The sequence below is a fragment of the Callionymus lyra genome, chromosome 19 (genome assembly GCF_982586985.1).
Source record: "Callionymus lyra chromosome 19, fCalLyr1.hap1.1, whole genome shotgun sequence".
In the NCBI taxonomy this organism is placed as follows: Eukaryota; Metazoa; Chordata; class Actinopteri; order Syngnathiformes; family Callionymidae; genus Callionymus; species Callionymus lyra.
Genome location: NC_141836.1, coordinates 18,679,629 through 18,701,711, shown reverse-complemented (window position 1 = coordinate 18,701,711; position 22,083 = coordinate 18,679,629). Strand labels below are relative to the sequence as shown.

The 22,083-nt window shown below is 40.1% G+C and overlaps 1 protein-coding gene across 1 annotated transcript; it reads left to right on the top strand.

Annotated features, from left to right (window-relative positions):
• The first annotated feature begins 16,586 nt into the window (after positions 1–16,586).
• LOC148059819 (keratin, type II cytoskeletal 8-like) lies at positions 16,587–20,673 on the top strand. The gene is made up of 8 exons (XM_087782037.1): positions 16,587–17,090; positions 18,206–18,414; positions 18,801–18,861; positions 18,927–19,022; positions 19,088–19,252; positions 19,326–19,451; positions 19,527–19,791; positions 19,854–20,673. Exons 1-8 carry the CDS (start codon positions 16,674–16,676, stop codon positions 20,123–20,125), a joined length of 1,611 nt encoding a protein of 536 aa, XP_087638163.1. The 5' UTR covers positions 16,587–16,673; the 3' UTR covers positions 20,126–20,673.
• Positions 20,674–22,083: the final 1,410 nt, after the last annotated feature.

Below are 22,083 nucleotides of genomic sequence, written 5' to 3'. Positions count from 1 at the left end.
TCTATACGTTTCCTTCCCTGACGTATCATTTGTCCTTCTCGAAACTTTTCATCATCCGACCGCTTTCCACTTCTTCTGCTTTTTCCATGCCACGCCGCAGGGTCGGCATCTGCTTTTAATGGATTCCAAATGGGGAGGAAAATATCACCCTTTGTGTTTACGGGTTCATGTCCGACCGACTCCTTATTCTATACCATCTCTGTTTGCAATACACATTTATGTTTTTGTTGAGATTAGTTTTAGAAACGGGCACCAAAAAAAACTCTCAAGGTCATGGTAAACGAGACGTATACAATGTCCCTACAATTTGGAGAAAGCTCAAGTAACGCATGATGTATCATTATTTGTCTGGCAACCATATGTTGGTTGAGGCAACCAGTGGCACTGACCTCCAACAACTCCAGCCTGTGAATATGATTTTGCGTGTTAAATAAGTGAAACTCAGTAGACAGAGCCCTCCATCTTAGAGCCATCCATCTTGCAGGCTCCATAAACTGACTTGGCGTCCGTTTGATGCATAAAACATGATAGGTTTGGGTGGTTGATTGTTGACCATCTGAGCAAGAGAGATGTTATTGCTCTAAACTAGTTTACTAGTATACTGTGTGTTGGTGTGGGAATGTGTCCAAGAGGAGTGTCAACAGGTTGGACAGGTTGATCAGAAGGGCTGGCTCTGTGCTTGGCATGAAGCTGGACTCACTGGTGACAGTTGCAGAGAGGAGATCACTGGACAAACTACTGTCCATCATGGATGATGACAGTCATCCTCTTAACACATCAGTGAGCAGAGAAGCAGATGGAGTGCACGAATGCTCCTTCCTAAATGCAACACTAATAGACTCAGGGACTCATTCATTCCTCGGGCTATTAGATTGTACAATTCTAGATCTATGTTCTTTATCTTTAGCCTTAGATTCTTGTTTTATCTTTATCACTCTTTGTGCTTGTTCTTATTTTTATTTTTACTTTTATGAATAATTGCTGTATTGCTGTGTCTAATTGGAAAACAAATATTTCATCAACAAAGATTTTAGGAAGGACGTTAAGCCTGTGGGCCGTTCAACCTCTTTAATACTATTTGCTGATGAATGTTAGGCAAACTGATTAAGAACAGATATTTAGTACTTGTGTGTTGAAATACCAACAGCTTATCGTCTTCTCATGTTACGCTCCTTGTTGACGTGGCAAACATTGTGACACAAATACATTTTTCTTGTCCATTAGTCGACAAAAAATATTTTTGCCTTGTTAACTTTATGTTGCTGTGAGATGGCCATTTTGCATTGTCTAAACTGGATTATCTTCGCCAGTGTTGGGAAAGTTAAATTTTAAAATGAACTAATTTTTAGAAACATTTATTGTCAATAAAGTTCATTAGGCAAAAAACACTATGTTCAGTTCACGTCGGTCCAAATAGTTTGCAGGGCTTTGAGTTGAACAGCCCTGGTCTAAAGTATCACCTTGTGTACAAAGAGTAGTGTGTAATAATTCTATATGTCTTGGAAATGTCTTGAGAAGTTATGTGAACTTTTAAAGTCGCCAGGAAAGGTTTAGTTGTAAGTAGAGCAGACAACAAGAAAGATAAACGGTAAGAGTGTAAACACACTAAGCTTGTTGAGTATGTTTGCTACAATACAACAATAATAACAGCAGAAACTCACTGATGCTTTTCTTCAATTCAACTTTTTTTTTTTTTGCCGACGTTTGTCGAAGTGATCCTCCCTTTTTATTTTAAGTGCTTTGACTATAAATCGGAGTCCTTCCACGGCATGGAGGATTTACAGTCGAGCACAGGTTAAGATGATTTATGGTGTCAGTTGATGTTTTACAGTCGTTCTTAACACACGTTGAAATGACTGGTTGTCGGGACGACACGTCTTCCGTCTCTGAAATAACTCATTTGTAGATTGCTGACATCAAGTCTATGTGTGTATTCGCTTCAATAATTGTGTGTACATACGCACGCTTGTGTACACATGACTTAGTACATAAAGCCAACACAGCTGCCTGTATATTTGCTTGAGCGCATCCTTGAGTTTTTTTTACCTTTAGTATTTGTGTGTTCAGCTTAGTACGCAGATGTGTAACATTTGGGTGTGTGTCTGTTTGCATCCTATCTTGACCTTTGACTTGGGAGTGGCAATGGTCAACTGGAGCCTTAATTTTCTTAAAAAAGGCAGAGCTTGGCTTCGATACTTCCATCCGCTTTCATGAAAATTGTACTTCAAGTGTCGACCAGTTCTGCCCTGTTTCCTCACTGACACACAATTATGACCTCAAACCTTGATGTTCCTCCCCTCTTCACCACTCTCTCTCCACCCTCTGTCTGGATCCTCTGAATTCTGTCTGTAGAATCTTGGCACCACACGTCCTCCATCTCCTGCACCGGAATGTGTAGTTTGCTGCAAAGCCAAACAAAAGTACCGATAAGAGTGTCTGGTCAAGGACAGAGCAATTGTACTGCCGGGGAAAACCAAAGAGAGAGAAAGAGATTAGTCGACCACCACGGGGCATGAGAAATGTAAGTTTTACAGTAGACACTGTCATTTAGGATTAGAGGATTTGTGATTTTTCTTACATAAAAATAAATGCTTCTTAATAGGCAAGAAACTTTGAAAGAGAAAGTTCTGGACTCTTGCTTCTCTGAAAAACAAGCAGAGGGAAGCCTTGAGTCAAAGAGAAGGGCAGCTGGACATATGTTTTCAGTCATGGATTCCTGCGTCAACGTCCCGTCAAACAGTGGGCGTAGTCACACCAGTCACCATGGCAACCGTGCGTAGAGAGTCTGACTCATTTACCCTAATGGGTTAAACATTCAACTTCCCTAAAAAATAGGAAGCTTCGTGCTCCATACCAACAGTATTCTTTGTTCCTGGTAAAAAGACTTCACACCCCCGTGATTCTGCTGCTCGCATGCACAAATGATCATTATGTAAGCGTGTCAGGTTACACACATGTGCACAACAATGGCTGCTTCTTCTACCTCTCTGTGCTGAGCGGACATCTGGCTGAGCGAGAGTTTTGAAAGTGACACACAAAAGCTTTGTCTGTAGTTAATATGTCTCGTTTGATGACAGCGGATCAAGATAGCATATCCTTTAGAACTTATTCGGTTTTGTTTTAACAGTAGGGGGCAGTCTTGTGCAGGTGTTTCAGGTAGCTGGTTCTCTGTGGGATCTTCTTCCCTCTTTTATGATGCATTTGAGTAACTTAAAGTGACTTTGGCTACGATTTTTAAAAAGTCACAACATTGTGTGTGAGTTTTCTTCTCACAAGTATAAAGTGAGTATACGATGATTATACCCTTCATGTGTTTGTGAGAGAGAGAGAGAAGTGAACTGAGGGTGTTCTCTGGAATCTCTGCTCTTATCAGCAAGAGCAGTGAAGTTGCAGGGAAAAAATATCCAAAACAATGTGTTTGGGGGAGGAAAACCAACCCTTCTTTCCACAAACTGATAAAATATAATGCCCAGCTGTTATCTGCACTCTACATGCAGACATAGTAGGAAGTCTGAATTTCACTCCTCATACTCACTGACCTCTGCAGTTACTGTAAACATATGCTTAAAAAGTTGACAAGAAAGTTGATAAAAAATAACAACTCAGATTGACTTTCAACTCATTAATGGATGTGTCCTATTGGATCTTTGCTACTTCTTCTTTGGTCAGGACTACATGTTTAATGAGATCCTTACTGTCTTCTTTGCTCTGCAACACATGCACACGCACACACTCTAGAGGTGTGATCCTCACTCAACAATTGACCAAACATGCACACTTACGTCTCTGTTGTGTATTTAAAATATCTTCATTTAGATATGATAACATGTTTGAGAAAAAAAACCTAAAAGCTAGTTGAAACAACACAACGTTTACATGTTGCTTCGATATTGAGCATGCCCACAGGTTAAGTGTTTTCTCTGCTCTGTCAGCAGCTCCTTATACAGTCCTGATGACTACACAATTACAACCTATTTGGTCTTCAGGTATTCTCCCTCAAACCTGTTTGACTGGCTTTACTTCCAGAGTCTGCCAAGAAACCGGGACACCAGGAATAGAAACACACTCCTGGATTAAGTTTGGAAACAACCAGCCTGTATCGTGTTTGTGTTGTATGATTTGAATTATTGACCACTATCAGTTAGCTTAAGGTTTTTCCTTTTTAAAGTACTTTGTTTTGCTTCTTATTTGCATCTGTCCTAATTGTCATATCCAAAAAACAACAACTTTAAGTTTTCTAAAAATATAATTTATGGTATTCTGAATCTAAATGTTGTCTCATATGGGAATTTACTTCCCACTCTTGCTGTGAAGATGTTTTAAGTTAATTAATTTAAGCTAATTACTCAAAGAAATAAACTACATATCATTTATAAATGATAGTTCACCCAAAATTCACTAACTTTCTACTCACTCTCATGTCGACTAAGGGTTGGGATTATTTTCAGATTAATCCATTCTCATTATTATTTTAATGTAGCGAATGGAGTTCATGTGTCGTCTTTGTCCAAAATGACAAATAACGCAAATACCATGGTGCTCGTCTGTGATGCCGACAAGAATAATTGTTCCGAAAAACTGAAATAAATCTGTATATTTTATAATGAGAAGAAAATTAATTAACTAAGCCTTTTATAGTTGGCATATGGTCCAGACAAGACCAAATAAAATCATGGGGAATCATGAGACTGACCCCGAAATGCCCCGAAATGTACAGTTCCAAAGAAGCTTCCGCCGATAAGCCTAGTACTGGAGCAGCCATTTCTGTTCTGCAAGAATATCCACCTTCAGTCAGCCCAAATTCTTTAATGATAGCTTGGCAAGGGAAATGAATAATAATTATGCTATACACAATTATATTTCCATAACCTCATACACTAAATATTTGTCTGCTGTTAATATTCTTTATCTCTTATTTACTAAGATCTGTAGGAGATCCTACATGAGACCTTGATCATTAAGTCGACTGCGTTTCTTGGGCCATGTGATTTTGCTCGGCTTTATTTCCAGGGGAACGGCAATAGAGTTGAATTTGCTTGGGAAAAACATTGTATCTTAAGAAGACGCTCTTAAAGAACAATCACGTGGGTCAATATAGACAGAGCTGATAAAAGAGTTGTCAATCAGGTTTGACCGCTGGTCCAGCCTGTTCGCACAAATCAACAAAACATTTGCTAACTCAACTTTGAAGTGTTTGATCCATTTACTTCATGTGATCAGGGTGTCCCAATCCACGCACACACACAGATCAATCGCTCAATACAACACATTCCTTATATTATTCTAGAATTGTGCACTAAAATAGTGAATGCAAATTGTGTTGTTTTTGTTAGGTGTAACTCATGCAAGCCAGTGTTGATATCTGACTGACTCACGGTATTAGCGGAATACTAATAAAGTTGTTTCAAATTTCAATTGCATTTATATATTTTTGTTTCGGTCCTGGACACTGCACAGGAGGGAGTTTACTTGCTGCACTCTTGCGTTGTCTCAGCTGAATCACTGGGTTTGAACGAGGAAATGAATGTGTATCAGAGTAATTTCCTGGGTTCCGAAAGAAAATGCTGATCGCTGTGCATACGTGTGCGATCGTAGGTACCTGTACAGGGTCCAGCCAGCGTTCACACATGTGCACACATGTGTTTTGAATCCGGGCAGATGGCTTAAAATATGAGAGTAACTTCAAAGGTGTTGTGCCGCTTTTTTTCAAAACCATCGTTGTAGTTCACGGGTGCGTCTCGACTGTGTCCACTCCCTAGCAGGCCCTCTCCCAGTGGGTCAGGTCAGTGATAATTCACTCCATATGGCGCAGTGCAATACTGAACTGGGTGTGGAAGTCAGATGGATGTACAACATGGTTACGCAAGTCTTTATAAGATGAAGAAAAAAAGAAAAAGATATATGTTAAGTGAACATTCTAGAAAACATTTAAAATTTCTACTTTAATGTCATTACTTTCCATCTGCAGCTTGTCAGGACCTCGCTGTCCTTCAAATTTAAATGTCATTTTCCAGTTTTATGTAAACATCGATTTTGTTATTAAATTAAAGAGACAATCTACAAAGCTCAGCTGACCATATTACGGGACCGCCCAAGAGAGTATGCATATTTTCAGGTTGCTTTGAGTGTTTTTCACATGCTTTTAACTCAGTTAAACTTTTATTTTGAATTCCGAATAAGACACTTAACTAGGGTTCTTAGAGATACTGAAAAAGACAGCCCAACCAAGGAGGACCTTTATTAACCTTTATTTCCCAAAAGATTACGAAATGTGTTCATTCAATGCTGGTGCTTTAACACAAATATCTTTTACTAGTTTGAACCACAGAAAACAAAGAGATACTTTAAAAATGTCATTATGTTCTAATGGCAAAAGTAAAGCGAAATTATTTAGATAGTTCAAGAGAAAGACCCTGCAGTCAGTTTGGCCCTGCCACTGAAAGCTCCTGCTGTGAATTGTGTAATGGACAAGTGAGGAATTGGGCACCTCGCATTCTTCTCTGAAACCTATAAATCCACTTGCCCCTTCACACTGAAGCCCTTGTTGCTGTGTTTTTGTTTCTGCATTGCATTCCTGTTCTGCTGCCGAGCTCATCGTCCCAAGCTTGCATTTAATACTGTGTTGTGTGCACAGCTTAGGGACCTGTTTATTTGTTCTTCTAAACTGAATAATACTAAAGTTACTGAGCCTCAAATATGTGTTTAAATAAGTTTAAAACAACGACACGATGAGTTGTGCCATTTTATAACAGTGTTTTACCATAAAGACACTAACTGTGTGTTTTTCCAGCATACAATTAGTGTATTTATCAGGCCTTCTGGTACATAAATAAAAAAACAGTGACCTGACATGCAAACACTTCATCCATCAAACGAGAAACTCCTTTTCTTGATTCTCTCATGTGTCAACCCTCCCACATCTCCTTCTGTCCACCCCCTTAAGAACTTTGCTCGCTGTCTTCTCTCCCTTACTATTAATCCTTTTAGGCAAATTCCAATCCACTGCCATCATACACCCCCCAGACCCCCCCATGGTGGTCCACCAGACACTCGAGCCACTGTTCCAGCTTGTGCACAGCGAGAAGGAAACTTGCCTGTAAACTTGGTCTGGTTGCCAATTTGTCCGTGTGTATTTCCTGAGATTATTTTGCTCGTGGGCTAAATTTTATTGTTTTTTTTAAGGACGCAGAGCCAAGAATCCGAGAAGAGACTCATAGAAAAGAATCTTTATGAGTCATCTGCGGCTGCTACAGGAAAACACAACCCAAGATTTCCAATTTTCTCTTTTTTTATCTCTAATCGCCATAAACACATGAGTCAGCACTATTTCCTCCACGTAGGCGGCTGCTATATAGGAGCTATTGTTGCTTTGGTGTTCTCGTGGGACTTTGTAATTACAACTTGGTCGGAATGATTTGGTTAAACAGAGTTGGAATGCTGGTGCTTGGGAAAACCGGCAAATCCAAAACAGGAAATCAATGTGCAACATTAGATAGGCGAGTTCTCTAAGGTCAGATAACATCTGTTGGATGTGGTCAAGGTTAAATTACAGGTTATCAGTGACGCGTATCTCACTGTTGTTGAGCCAATATGACACACCTTGGCACAGCTACAAAAGCCATCATGCGGTTCTTTATCCTCCTTTATCAAAAAGGTTCTAATCTCCTTTGTCACACATGGAGCCAGGTGTTATATATCACAATGTGAAATGTAAAAGTCTCAAATTGCCACTGGGATTTTAGCTGTTAAAGATGTGTCCCGGTTTCCTCCCAGTCAACAATGACAAGCTGCATGTTTGTTTTTTAAAGTATAACCATAAAAGGGTGTTGTTTAAAACACCATATCCTGTCCATCCACCCACCCATCTTCCGCCGCTGATCTAAGGTGGGCTCATGGTTGTGGTGGAACTCTAGCTCTACCCACTACTGCTACTACCAATTTGGAAACATTTTTTCTCCAGCATGTTCTTGGGTGTCACCTCTTATTTCGACATCCATCCAACAGCAACTACCAAAGAAGGTGTTCTAAAAAGGTGCATTTGTTCTACTTTGAGTAACTGCAGAATGAATTATTTTATCTCTTAAGAGTCCACATTATCTGTATCCGAGAGCTTGTCTACGCAAAGTTGATTATCATAGTATAGAGTAAGACCATAGTTCGGCCAATAAATCTAGAAAAAAAAATCGATATATGGTCAAGAAGGGCTAAAAGTTCATACAGAGGTGGGATTTGAAGCTCTAAAGTTCGCTATGACTAGTCTTGTCAGTTAAAAACAGTAGTTCAATTAACCTGATGGCGTTATAAGATTGACGTTGTTTCTGAATCTCTTTTAAGTTAGTGTCCTGATTCAGGAATTAAATCTGTAACTGTTGTATTTTTAGAAATCATTTTTTTTATGTGGCACTGCAGGAAAAAAAAAAGGCTCAATAAACTTAAATCTCCATCATCATGGACACTTCAAATGATCTGGGAAGAGTAGCAACTTTGAAAACCGTATTGTAACTTCTCGAAAACATTTCTGAAACACACAATTATGACACATTCCACACACTGCAGCAAACAAACACAAGCGGCCAGTAAATCATCTCGCATCTCGGTTAAATAATCCAGCAAAGCAGATGGTTGGACTACAAAGTGTTTCAAATAAAACCAAAAGCTGCTTTTTCCATATCACAGCTTTTTTTTTATTTTATGGTGGGCAGTCCAGCGTCACCATCTTTGGATTTTTTCTCATAGCTCTCTGATCCCGGCGCTACAAAAAATAGTTTGCTTTAATCCAAGTGGAACAATTTACCAGTAACATGCCGGATATGGTAGCAGCTCTACAACGCTCTGCAAAAGTTTTTTGTTATTCTTCTTCCTGAGGAATGCTGGAGTGATAGGCCCATGAATCTTTTGATAACCTCAAACATGTGTGTTTCCATGTCAACGGTTAAACTAGATTTGTACCCACATAGCTCTATATTCTTTCCCGGAGTCATAAGCAGTCACTTTTCCTCTATCTGTCACTTTTCTTCCCACCTTCGTTAGCCCTGAATGTCCATATTGATGGATTATCAACAATTATTGTTGGTTTGGATTCACTTGCTTCTTGAGTAATAATGTTCATTTAGTACATTCAGTGACTCAGTCAGTCTTGTACCGGTTCAGTTTTTAAGTCAATATTTGATGTCAAAGTTTGGAAAACAAATCATTAAGTGGGAAATAAATTGCCAGTAAGTTGGATAAAAAGTCAAGAAACATTGAAAACAACTTCAGCAGAGATGTTAATTGTTTGTGATTGAATCGTTAACCTGAGCTGATATCGTTCCTGCAGAGACATTTTCCAGAATGATCTACTTAACTTTATAAGGAATCACTTTTCATTTGAATGAACCCACATGTACTATATAGGAAGAAGATGAAGGTGAGTCATAGATAAGAGATAAGATAAGAACGGAGATGTTACACAAAGGCAGTTGTCAGTCCGGTAAATCAAAGGTGAGGTATTTTGTTTCTTCAAACTCATATTACCTAAGATTACAGCGGTGCCATGTGCTCAGCAGACCTCACAGTGGCAACTCTTAAACATGGCAATCAGCTTTGTTTACCTTCACAACAGACACACCCAGTCCCACTGTTCACTGAAGGGTCAAAAGCTTGTCAGTGGATCCTAAGGAAAAAGAAGGTTTTGGATTTACTGACACATTTTTCTATTGTTAAACTGTTTTACTGTTTTTTCATAATTGCTACATGACATGTTGAACTATGGCCAGAACCGTGATTAGTGGAAGGATCAAACATACTGTATATTCTAATAAATTTGCGATTGTTCATTAAGAAAACCAGAAAAACAAGGGGAACTTACATTAAACATAGTGGAGGTGTTCTCCTCCAAGCAAGAGTTTCCAGGCCTGAGAGTTTCCTACAGTACTTCCCAAGTTACTTCACTTAAAGCAGCCTTCTGAAAACAAGCAGGTATTGTTCATTGTCTTCAAAACCGTTATTGTTCAAATGGAAAAGCTGCTGCCAAGGGTAGATATTTTTCCAACATTTAATGTACTCATTATTCTGAACATTTTCCATGTGGTGAATCAGAAAAGGTCGAAAATGACCTTTGCAAATCTGAAACAGTTTGGTCTATTGGATAGTTGTACTGCTGCTCCAACTCTACCTGAACCACATGGAAGATTGTATATTACTTCTATGACAAAGATCATTGAGATTTGCTTATAAGTCTTTTCCTGAATCCAACAGGTTACGCTGAGATGTTCCAGGAGTGTCTTCTGCATAGTAGTGCCAGCAACTGTATTACAAAGTCTAACTTTATTGTGTTTCTGCAAAGGATTTTAGGTTGTTGGATTCTTTCATGTTTCTGTATCTACTGCATGTTTGTGTTTGTGTGCATGTGTGTGGTTAGCTGATATAGTTTTCTCAATCTAAGTACAATTAAATGATAAAGACCTTGAAGCATTGAAATATGTTGACATCATGGAAGCTTGTTCTACTGATTGAATCCTGTGGTAAAACACTTCCCATGAATGTATCCAATATCTTTTGGATCCCGAGTTCATTATGCCGCACAAAATAAACATTTCATTAGGAAAAGTCTGTATCCGTGCGTCAGATATAAACAACTCTGCTATCAATAATAACAGAAGCATTTAATGGTTTGTTTGTTCAAAGAAGTTCACTAGATCAGCCAATTAATTTTGTCTTCATTTTACAGCCAGAAACATAAAAACGTTATACATGCATGTGAATCATGAACGTTGTATATACACATGCAGACTGAAAGATTTAGGGTAAAACCTTAATATCAGTCAAAAAACTGGGTTTAATTTTTTTCTCTTTTAACCTTTCACTTTTTTGGGCCGATTTTCTTTTTCTGTGATCATCTCTTTTGTTAACGGGTCGGTTTTGATGTATAAAATCAGCTATGAAATCACAATAAAGAATAAGCTATCTTGCAATTTGTTGTCATCTCTTGGTTACCTTGTAAGGGTTCCTTATTCATGAAAATGGGGGCCCCTAGGCCTTTTTTTTTTTTGTCACTATACTCCTCGATTTAAAAAAAAAAAAAAGGAAAATGAATGCCAAGAGACTCATATTAATACATAAAAGTATGTTGTGTTACCTGACTATTACTGAGGTACAAAGAACATATTTCTGTTACAGCACTGGTGTCTGTCTGATGAAAGATAAACAACCATTAGAATCGAATGGACAAAGCACAAACCTGGAAGGATTACCTGGCAATGACTGAGACGTCTACGTTGTTGAAATGACCAAAGTACTAGTTTACACCGTAACTTCTACTGTATATTTCATTCATCGTGAGTTCACTAAACATTTTCAGCAGGCCGGCCCCCTAACTTAAGCTTCTTTGCGTCATGAGATGGATGCCATAAATGAAGTTTGGGTTAAAATTGAACCAAATAACGTTGAAAAAGATCAAAATGGTTGAAAAATGTCCTGCGGGTTTAGTCCTGGCTCAGTATTGTTAATGTTATGATGACCACATAGATATTTGGCTATTGCACTAAGAGGAATTTTGCCTTGAGAATCTGCTTTACATGTGGGCAAATTTGTTTGCCTGTCTGGCATTGCCAGGAAGTGAGTCTGCGTCATACTCACAAACCGATACTACTCCGGCAGCCCTCTGTCGCACTGTATGTGTATCGGCAACCATGGCAACGTACTATTTCCATGGCAGCCGCATATACTTCTGCTATAGTCATGAAGGCGCTGTGGTAAACCCCCGTTGTTATAGCAACCGGGGTGGAGCTTGGGGGTAGAGAGACAAAGTCGACAGGCAGAGGAAATGACTTACAGAAAGATCACACTGGGACACACATGTAGCGTCCTTGTCTGTGTGTCTGTACATCCTGGTGTGCAAAAGATTAAATGTTGTACACAAATACACACACTCTAGACAACACAGTCTTTGTTCAAACTCAGAAAATGCTACTGTTCTAAAAGAGGGGAAGGGCACTGAAAGTCAAATACGGAACCAGACCTTTTTTTTTTTCTTTTTGTGGGTTAGGGTAAATCGGGCTGAGTATTACCAGATTTTTCCACGGAACATTTTGATCCGCTTTTCTTTCAGGCTTTTCTTCCTCTGTCATATTGAAAAGTTCTAAATATAACATCCATGGTTCATTGCTGGATGGAAAGAGGGGTACCTGAGCCCAGTTAACACACATCTGTTGGTACTTTTTTTAGTACTCTAATGTACTTGTTGACCTCTATGGATAGACTTGAGACTTGCTTGTCGGAAAATGCTTGTGTTAGTCATCATTAGGTTGGGTCGTTGAACGGTCTGCAGCAGGAGTGATGGACATAACATTAATCACACGACACAGTCATTTACGAAGCTTGTATTTGCCAGTCGTCTCCCACCAAACTGGAGCACTTATTGGTGGAACCACATCCAATCATGGAGGTGGAATAGATGGACCTGCAACTGTGCCAAGCATGCACAGAGGAGGGGAACAGGTATCGTCCGGGACTGCTAAAGAAGTGACTGAAACACAAACATCAGGACAATTATAACTTGTCACTAAAATCATGTTTGTAGGTGACATGGGTTCAAGGTAGGAAGGGCGGTGAGTGCATCAACCTTAATATAATATCACATTTTCTTTATGAAATCATACAGTTTTCAATGATCATTTTGATTTTAAGAGGGAAAACTGAGGAAATATAATACACAATCTTAAGTGCAAATGCTGAGAAATATTTAAATGGTTTCAAACATCAAAAATGCTACGAAATGATCATGTTTTTATTAAATTTAAGAAGGCATAAGCTATATTAAAATGTTGAAAAACAAAAGCACGCTTTTGCATTAGTTTTCTGATTCATGCATAAAAGGATGACGGCAGCAAAACAAACCTACTTACCTTGAGGTATTAGTGGTAGACACGTTTATAAAGCTTCTCTAAGCTGTCTGAGATGGCCTGTAGCCTTTTGGCAGAACCTGCGGTATGACATCAATCATCAGTGATTCACTTCCAGGCTGACAGCGCACTTGCTCCACTTACACTTGTTAAATTAGAAGATTACTTGTATTGTTCCAATTTTAACTTTTCAAAGGAAACCAAAACTTGAATCTTCAACTGAAGTACATTTTGATGCTTTCTAAATGCTAAATTAACACCCATTAGTCTGCGGTGACCGAGGAGTGATAAGATATGTATTCAGGCCTGCGACACACCCACTTCCTCACATACCACACATATGCAGTACACCTCTACACCTCCTGAAGAACAACACTCCACCCTGAGTCCCCTCAAAACTCTACCGTAAAAAAAATCCTGTGTTGTTATGCTTGGCTACGGTTACTTACTTACAAGTTACTTAAAAATTTGAAGATGAGATAATTGATTCAATCAACACAAACCTGACTATTACAAGCAACCGCAATACCATATTTTCCATGGTTACGAAGGTTTTTTCAACTTGAGCATTATTACAATCAAGTGATCAAGTCTCTTAAAAAACGACAAAGAACTGTTCATGCAACATTTTCCCTGAAGACACGTTTGTTGTAGAGGAACTCAAGGTGGGAGTCCACATAAAGGGAGGGTCATCTTAAACCAACTAAGGGCAGAGAGGGTTTAATTGCTAAAACAATGGGGTCTTAAAGCAAAAAGGGTTGTTTAAAGTGCAGCCGATTGTACTGTATCCTGAGAGGAAGGGCTGCAGCACAAATCAGTTCTGATTGTTGACTCCGAACTCACTTCAAGGAGGCAAGAAACCTGACGGTGCCAACCTTTGACAACAATGCAGGACCAACTGACGTTAAAAGTACTTTGTAAGGAAGGAAAAATCAAACCCATGAAAAAGTTAATTTATTCTAAAACTGAGGTATTGTAAGTGTTTACTAGCAAGGAAACTCAAAAACCCGTTTCTATTAAATATTCCTACATTTGTTCATGAGACAAGAACACATGTTTCCAAATTGGTGACAAACCATCTGTATACATGGGTCTTTTAAATCAGTGGACTGGTATCGGTCAGGGAGGCATTTATTTAATTTATGTTCTACTGATTATTACTTAAAGGTATTTTGTTTTGACAAAAATAGCATCTCTCGTGGGAATACAAGATAAATTATTTATTATCTCATAAAACCTTTTATACACTCCTACATATGTGTCCGATAAAAAATATTTTGTAATCTGGGTGTAATGAAATACCTTTGAATTAAACTATCAATCTCTCTTTGTGCGAAACATCTCAAGACATTTTTATTCGTGCAGGCTTTTCCTTGATTTTCTGGAACTCCTGTGTTGTTATCAGTATTATCTTGACCTTTTAAGTATATATTTTATTGAGTATTGTTTTGATTGTTCAAGCGTTTTGTGACCCTGGTCTGGAAAAGTGCTATATAAATACAAATACTTACTTACCTTGACGTCCAACGTTAGTTCCGTTTGATGATGCACTAAAATCCTACACAATCATATATCCGTCGCACAGTTTAATATGTGGTCACATAGCTAATGTATTATCATGCTTAAGAGTATTGAAGTTGCAAGAGGTCAGCGACTGACCAAAAAATGAATATCATCAAATTAATGATACAGCACATGGATGGATAATTCAGCTATAAGAAATGATGATTTCCCATTATTAAGTCCTTCTAATAACTAATAATACAAGGATGAATAATACAAATATTTTGCTCAATGATGTTGGATTGTGTATAATGTGACAGAGACAGAAAAGAAAAAATGGAATGCTAAAAGCACTGTACACTACGTAAAACTGTTTAAAAGAGCGCACTGATTGACAAGGGGGGGAGGGGTTATCTATTGCATTCCTGGATTACTGATTAAGCATCTTTTCTGTGTTTTTATCTGTTTGGTGATACAAATGGTGTGAGTTGACGAGGTTCGACTTGTGACTGTTTTTTCTCCGGGTGATCACAGCAGTGGGAAAATAAAAACAGTTAACAGTTTTGAAATGGGAGACGACACAATGGCCTGATGTACCTTCCAAATTCAAGTCATAAGACAAACCGAGAATCATGCTTCATAATCCTGATTGAATCATCTTTGATCTGAGCGGAAGCCACCGTTTTCCGTGGTGACTCATGACTCGTGACTATACATGACTACTCATATCATTGAAATGAGACAAAAACATTTCACTTCTTCATTTTAGTTTTTTGTCCTTTTTTTGAGGTTGACTGATTTACTTCAGTTGAATTCCTTTGCTTAAGCTGGCAGTGCTTGGGTTGAGGGGGAAAGAAAAGGAGTCTCTTTCTTTTTCATTTTGGCGTGTTACCATGGTGATGATTGAGGCTGTAGTTGCGGGTAGAGGAAACTAGGAGGTAGAAGAAAATGGAGCGCAGAGGAGTTGGTCTGGTGATGCCAAGACTCATGACTCATGGGTGAGGAACAAAAAGAGGGAGGATAGGAAATAGGCAGTAGATATTGGTGCGGGCAGTACAGTGAGAATGTAGTTACACAAGTGTGTTAAAGGAAGCGTGTTGAATATATACAATTTTCTTCGAAAGCTTACCTACTTACTGATGAGTGACGAAAATCATCAGCTACATGAACTTTGAGTGTATGTAACAACTGCTTTAAAGATTCTGAGCCCTGAAGCTCCAAAAACATGTCACAACAATTCTGTGGCTTTAGGGTACTACAAGACGCCTTGTGTCAGCAAGTAAAATGATTAAATTACAGATTGCTATCATTTCTTTGTTTCTTGTTGACGACTCTCTCCAGATGGTTATCTGAGGAAATTCTGAACAGCATTATTCAGGTAGTTTTACGTAAGTTTACCAACATATGGCCTCCCATGTGCATTAATGAGGATTTTAAAAAGGAGCCTGAGAAAGTAAAGAAGCATGAGCATGTGTCAGACATGTTGTTTGACAATTTCTATTCATTTACTTAATCATCATCCGTCTTCTTTTCTCAGGTGCCGTGCTAGACTTGATGGTGACACGGTCATGATGTTATGCATGATTTTTTCATGTTGGTATGTCAGCCTTGAGTCAGAGGACCTCGTCTCGACCCATGTATTTGGGAGATAAAATAGAAGAAAGGAATTATCTTCAACTGTGTTACTATCTTTAATGTTCAGGGAAAAAACAATTTGAATTTTAAATTCAATCTGATCTGGATTGTTGTTGCAACCTAGAATACTTTTGCAAGGGTTTACATTGTACTTTTAAAATCTTATAAAACAAGCTTGAAGCATCCACTGGAATGTCCAGACTTTTGCATCAGAAACACCCACACGATCATTACATGGTACTTTAAATACACCTTCCACAACGACGGGTTAATTATTACTGTTGCTGTAAAAGCTTCACACAGTCCGACTCTGGTTGATTTATTCGGCTTGTACAATTTGAAGTAAAGACAAAATAAAATAAAAAACACCAGCAAGACACATTCTTTCTCTTGAAACACAGCAGTACGAGCAGGTAATGGTTTTCAATGGCTGAAAGATGTCTCATTCTGGTGTAAAGTTACAGTCCTGCCCCTGGCCAAACTTGGAGCCAATCGCAGCTCAGCTCTGATCCCTCCCACAGCTGTAGCTCTTAAAAACTCCTCACTAGTTTCTGCTCTTTCTATCCACTCTGGTCTCTCCCCTTCGCTGCCTAATCAACCGATCCCCTCGGTCTGACCTTCCCAACACCTCCAAAAGAAAATTTGAATTCCACAATGTCCAGCTACAAGAAAACCAGTTACTCTGTGAAGAGCTCCTCTGGGCCCAGGAACTTCAGCAGCAGTTCCTATGCTGGCTCTGGTGGTGCTTCTCGAAGCAGCTACAGTGTAAGGAGTTCTTTTGGAGGAGGCAACAGAGGCTTTGGCGGGGGAGCCGGCATCACCAGCAGCTCTTCCTTTGGTCTTGGATCCAGCATGGGAGGTGGAAGTTACGGTGGTGGAATGGGAATGGGAATGGGAATGAGTGGTGGTGGAATGGGAATGGGCCAGGCCCCCATCACTGCCGTTACTGTCAACAAGAGCCTGCTGGCCCCCCTGAACCTGGAGATTGACCCCACCATCCAGGCTGTCCGAACCCAGGAGAAGGAACAGATCAAGAGCCTCAACAACCGATTTGCTTCCTTCATTGATAAGGTAAGACTTTTGTGTGTGTGTGTGTGTGTGTGTGTGTGTGTGTGTGTGTGTGTGTGTGTGTGTGTGTGTGTGTTAAGCCAATATTGACAGTCTAAATGAGGGTCACTCTTAAAAGAAGCACAAAGAATGAGTTTGTCATTGAAAGGACACTGTTATGTAATAGTGGGTCCATATGTCCAAAACTGTATGAATCCCTATTAATTAGCATGCATACCTGTCACAACAAAGTAGTTACTAAACTTGAATTTTCAGATGCGAAACACATGTAAGAAAAAAAAAAAAGACAAAGAGAGAGTCCAATGGGTGTGTCTCAGCTTGTGATACGAGTTACCTTGGGACTGGTTCCTCCCTTAGACTGGGTGTGGCTCTTTTAACAGCTTTTTCAACTCCCAGTCACTCCTGAAGTCTATTGTTGTCTGACTTACATTTGCAATTATTTGACAAACTTTATGTCACACACTGTGTGGCTGGAATGTACTTTTTGATGTGTTTTATTGAGCAACAGGGTCAAATGCTTGAGCAATGCCTTGTGCTCCAGAGCACCGGCAGCAGGTTAATATTTAAAAAGGCTGCTTGGTGTCAGGTTCTGCTCCTTGTCAGCCAGTGTATCAGCTGGTGTCTTGTTAAGAAGAGATAAAGCACATTCCTCATGTAAAATTGTCGCATTTATCACTGGTTAACTCTGACTGTAGAGTGCAACGTGCATCTCAGTGTTTATCTGACAACAGCTCATAAATTACCTTCATCACTTATCTATCGTCATCACACCTTGAAGTTAAATATTAACTATTCTCCAGCTGCTTATGTTGAAGCCTCATGTCATCTCCCAAGTTCTCTGACAGGAAAAAATACCGGAGATGCCTTTACACGCTTTTTCCTTCTTTATTTTTTTTTTGTCATGGCTTCCTTTCTACCTCCTAACAGGATGCACACAAATCCGCCTTCCTTTGGAAATGAACAGTTACCTTGCCAACGACAGGCCCAAACATAGATTTAAAACATAGTTGGGGAACAGGAAGAGGTTAAAGTTGCCATGATGATGATTACGTTTATGACTCATGTTTTTATTTTGGTAACCATAGATTAAACACTTTTTTTTTTCTCTTCCCCCTTAGGTTCGCTTCTTGGAGCAGCAAAACAAAATGCTTGAGACCAAGTGGAACCTGCTGCAGGGACAGACCACCACTCGCTCCAACATCGACGCCATGTTTGAGGCCTACATCACCAACCTGCGCAGACAGCTGGACAGCCTTGGCAACGACAAAATGAAGCTTGAGTCCGACCTGCACAACATGCAGGGTCTGGTGGAGGACTTTAAGAACAAGTGAGTGCAAACTCAAGGTGCATCAATGCATCCGTCCAGATAAGCTCAGGGATGAGAAATGTAAAAGGACACTCCCAACATCTGGTTCATTATTTCACCATAACTCCAGAGACTTACATCACTGTGGAGTCACTTCCTGTACACGCATTACATCACAAACGCATGGATGTTTAATATATACTATGATATTACAAGTACACTCGCTTCTTGTCACGTTAAATAAATCAACCACAGGGGTGAGAGGAAACCATGTCAGCAACAGCGCAAGTCCTGGCACTGAGCCACAAACCAAAACAGGATATGCAACTTCAGGGAAAGCTCACTGGCTCCCCCTGGCGTCGTGGAAAAGTTTGGCACTACATTAAAATGTGGCTCTTCTTTTTCAGGTATGAAGATGAGATCAACAAGCGCACAGAGTGTGAGAATGACTTTGTCCTCATCAAGAAGGTCAGTTAATGCAGTCAAGCCGTTTGAGTATGATGAATAACTCGAGACTAATAACTCAACTCCAGGATGTCGATGAGGCCTACATGAACAAAGTCGAGCTGGAGGCCAAGCTGGAGAGTCTGACAGATGAGATCAACTTCCTCCGATCCATCTATGAGGAGGTACTTGATTGATATTGTCTTGTTGTAACACTCTTTACACAATTCATCCTGTGTCGCCTTTCCAGGAACTTCGTGAGCTTCAGAGTCAGATCAAGGACACTTCAGTTATCGTTGAGATGGACAACAGTCGCAACCTGGACATGGACTCCATCGTTGCTGAAGTCAGAGCCCAGTATGAAGACATTGCCAACCGCACCCGTGCTGAAGCAGAGACATGGTACAAGTCCAAGGTAACGTCAAAATAGTTAACCCTATATTGAGGCTTTTCTGTCATTTATTGTCATAACCCGTTTTTCTCTTTAGTATGAGGAGATGCAGACATCTGCCACCAGATATGGAGATGACCTGAGGGCTACCAAGACGGAAATTGCAGACCTTAACCGCATGATCCAGAGACTGACATCAGAGATCGACGCCATCAAGGGACAGGTATAAGACATATTATTTATTTTCCTTCAAAAATAAATCTTAAAAGTGGTCCATTGACTTCCTTCCTTCTATTAGCGTGCCAACCTCGAGGCCCAGATCGCAGAGGCTGAGGAGCGTGGTGAGATGGCTGTCAGGGATGCTAAATCTCGCATCAAGGACTTGGAAGATGCCCTGCAGAGAGCCAAGCAGGACATGGCCCGCCAGATCAGAGAATACCAGGATCTGATGAACGTCAAGCTGGCTTTGGACATTGAAATTGCCACATACAGGAAGCTGCTGGAGGGAGAGGAAGACAGGCTGGCGACTGGCATCAAGGCCATCAACATTTCCCAACAAAGCAGTAAGTCCCTATTTAGATTAGTGTTTTGCTTGACTATTTCTCACCATGTCTTCTGTCAACAGCCAGCTATGGCGGTCAGCCCATGGACTCCATGAAGAGCAGTTATTCCTCCTCCAACTACTCAAGTGGCTTCAACAGCGGCTATGGCAGTGGCTATGGCAGCGGCTATGGCAGCAGTTATGGCAGCGGCTATGGCAGCGGAATCGGGGGCTTCAGTGGCGGAAGCGGATCTGGCTACAGCACTACCCAGACAAAGAAGAATGTTGTGATTAAAATGATCGAAACCAAGGATGGCAGAGTGGTTTCCGAGTCCTCTGAGGTCATCGAGGATTGAGTGGGGTAGCTTAACGGCATAGCTATAATCTCCCTTGCCATTCCAGTAGTTTGATAAAGATCACTCCCCTCTTTGCTAACAGTTGTAACAGTGTGAAGTCAAATGCTTACCAGCCACACTCGTAGAGTCTTAACATGTTATCAGTCAATGAGATCCGACACTACCAAAGAACTAAAAGGGACCAAAGAGTTTATTTTGTAAGTCAGATGTTGATACTGAAGTTTGTCTCTGAAGTCAGTTCAAGAAAGTTGCTGATGCATTGAAAATAAAGAAAGTCCTCCAGATCACTGCAAACCCTTCCCCATGTGACGGTTCCCTTCATGTTGGATCGTATGAGAAAATGTATGAAGTTATTTACTGAAAGTGGTCAACTAATGTCTTCTAAACCTGCTACAGTAGGTAGTGCATGTCTTCCCTGTGTGTTGTCCTGTAACTCAAACAATGATACCCCTTGGGAGACCAGCCACACCACACTGTCCCCGAGGTGCTGTTTTTGCTACCAAACCAAATAAAACATGAAAAAAAGTTAAAATGTTTTTATTCATTATTATTATTGATATCCCCTGTCGAGTTGATCTGAGCTAAATGGGGCAATGGTATGGAAAGTAATCAGACCCTTGAATTTTCACTCTTTGTTTCATTGCAGCCATTTGCTAAAATCATTGAAGCTCATCGTTTTCCTCATTAATGTAGACTCAGCAACACATAGACAGAAAAAAAAACATTAATGTAGAATCTTCTGCAAATTTATTGAAAACTGAAATATCTTTGGTCACAAGCATTCAGTCCCCTTGCTCAGTATTGACCTTTTTGAGCTAGTACAGCCATTAGGGAATGATGCAACACGTTTTTCACACCTGTATTTGGGGATCCTCTGCTATTCTTCCTTGCAGAAGCTAGCTGTGTTCTTGGGGTCATTGTGTTGTCGGAAGGTGAAACTTCGGCCCAGTCTGATGTCCTGAGCACTCTGGAAAAGGTTTTCTTTCAGGATATCTCTGTGCTTGGTCACATTCATCTTTCCTTCAATTGCTACCAGTCGTTCTGTCACTGCCGCTGAAAAACACCCTCGCAGCTTCATGTTATGGGGGTGTATGGCACCACCATGCTTCACTGTTGGGCAGGTGATGAGCAGTGTCTGGCTTTCTCCACACATTCCTCTTAGAATTGAGGTCTCATCAGATCAGATCTTATCTAATCTTATTTCTCATAGTCTTGGAGTCCTTCACATGTTTTTTTTAGCAAACTCCATGTGGGCTTTCGTATGGCTCACACTGAGGAGAGGATTACATCGGGCCATAAAACCTCGATTGGTGGAGGCTGCAGTGAAAGTTGACTTTCAGGAACTTTCTCCAATCTCCTCACTGCATCTCTGGAGCTCAGCCACAGTGATCTTTGGTTCTTATTCACCTCAATCAAGGCTCTTCTCCCACGATTGCTCAGTTTGGCTGGACGGCCAGGTCTAGGAAGAGTTCTGCTCGTCCCAAACTTCTTCCATTTAAGGATGGATTACGGAGGCCACTGTGCTCTTAGGAACATTGAGTGCTGCATCGACCTCATGATTCTTATTTGCTCTGACATGCATTGTGAGCTGTACGGTCTTATATAGACAGGTGTGTTTCCTAATCGAGTCCAATCAGTTTCTTTAAACACAGCTGGACTCAATGAAGGAGTAGAACATCTCAAGGAGGATCAGAAGAAATTAACAACTTGTGGGTTACATATGAATGTCACAGCAAAGTTTGAACACTTACATTCTACATGTCGAGATGTAGTGCTGAGTGTACATTAATGAGGAAAAAAATGAACGTAAATAATTTTAGCGAATGGCTGCAATAAAACAAAGAGTGAAAAATTGAAAGGGGTCTAATTACTTTCCGTACCCACTGTATAGACACCCGCTTACAGAGGACTTATTGACAGTGTAATGATTATCTTCATTGGAAAACATCTGTGAAAGC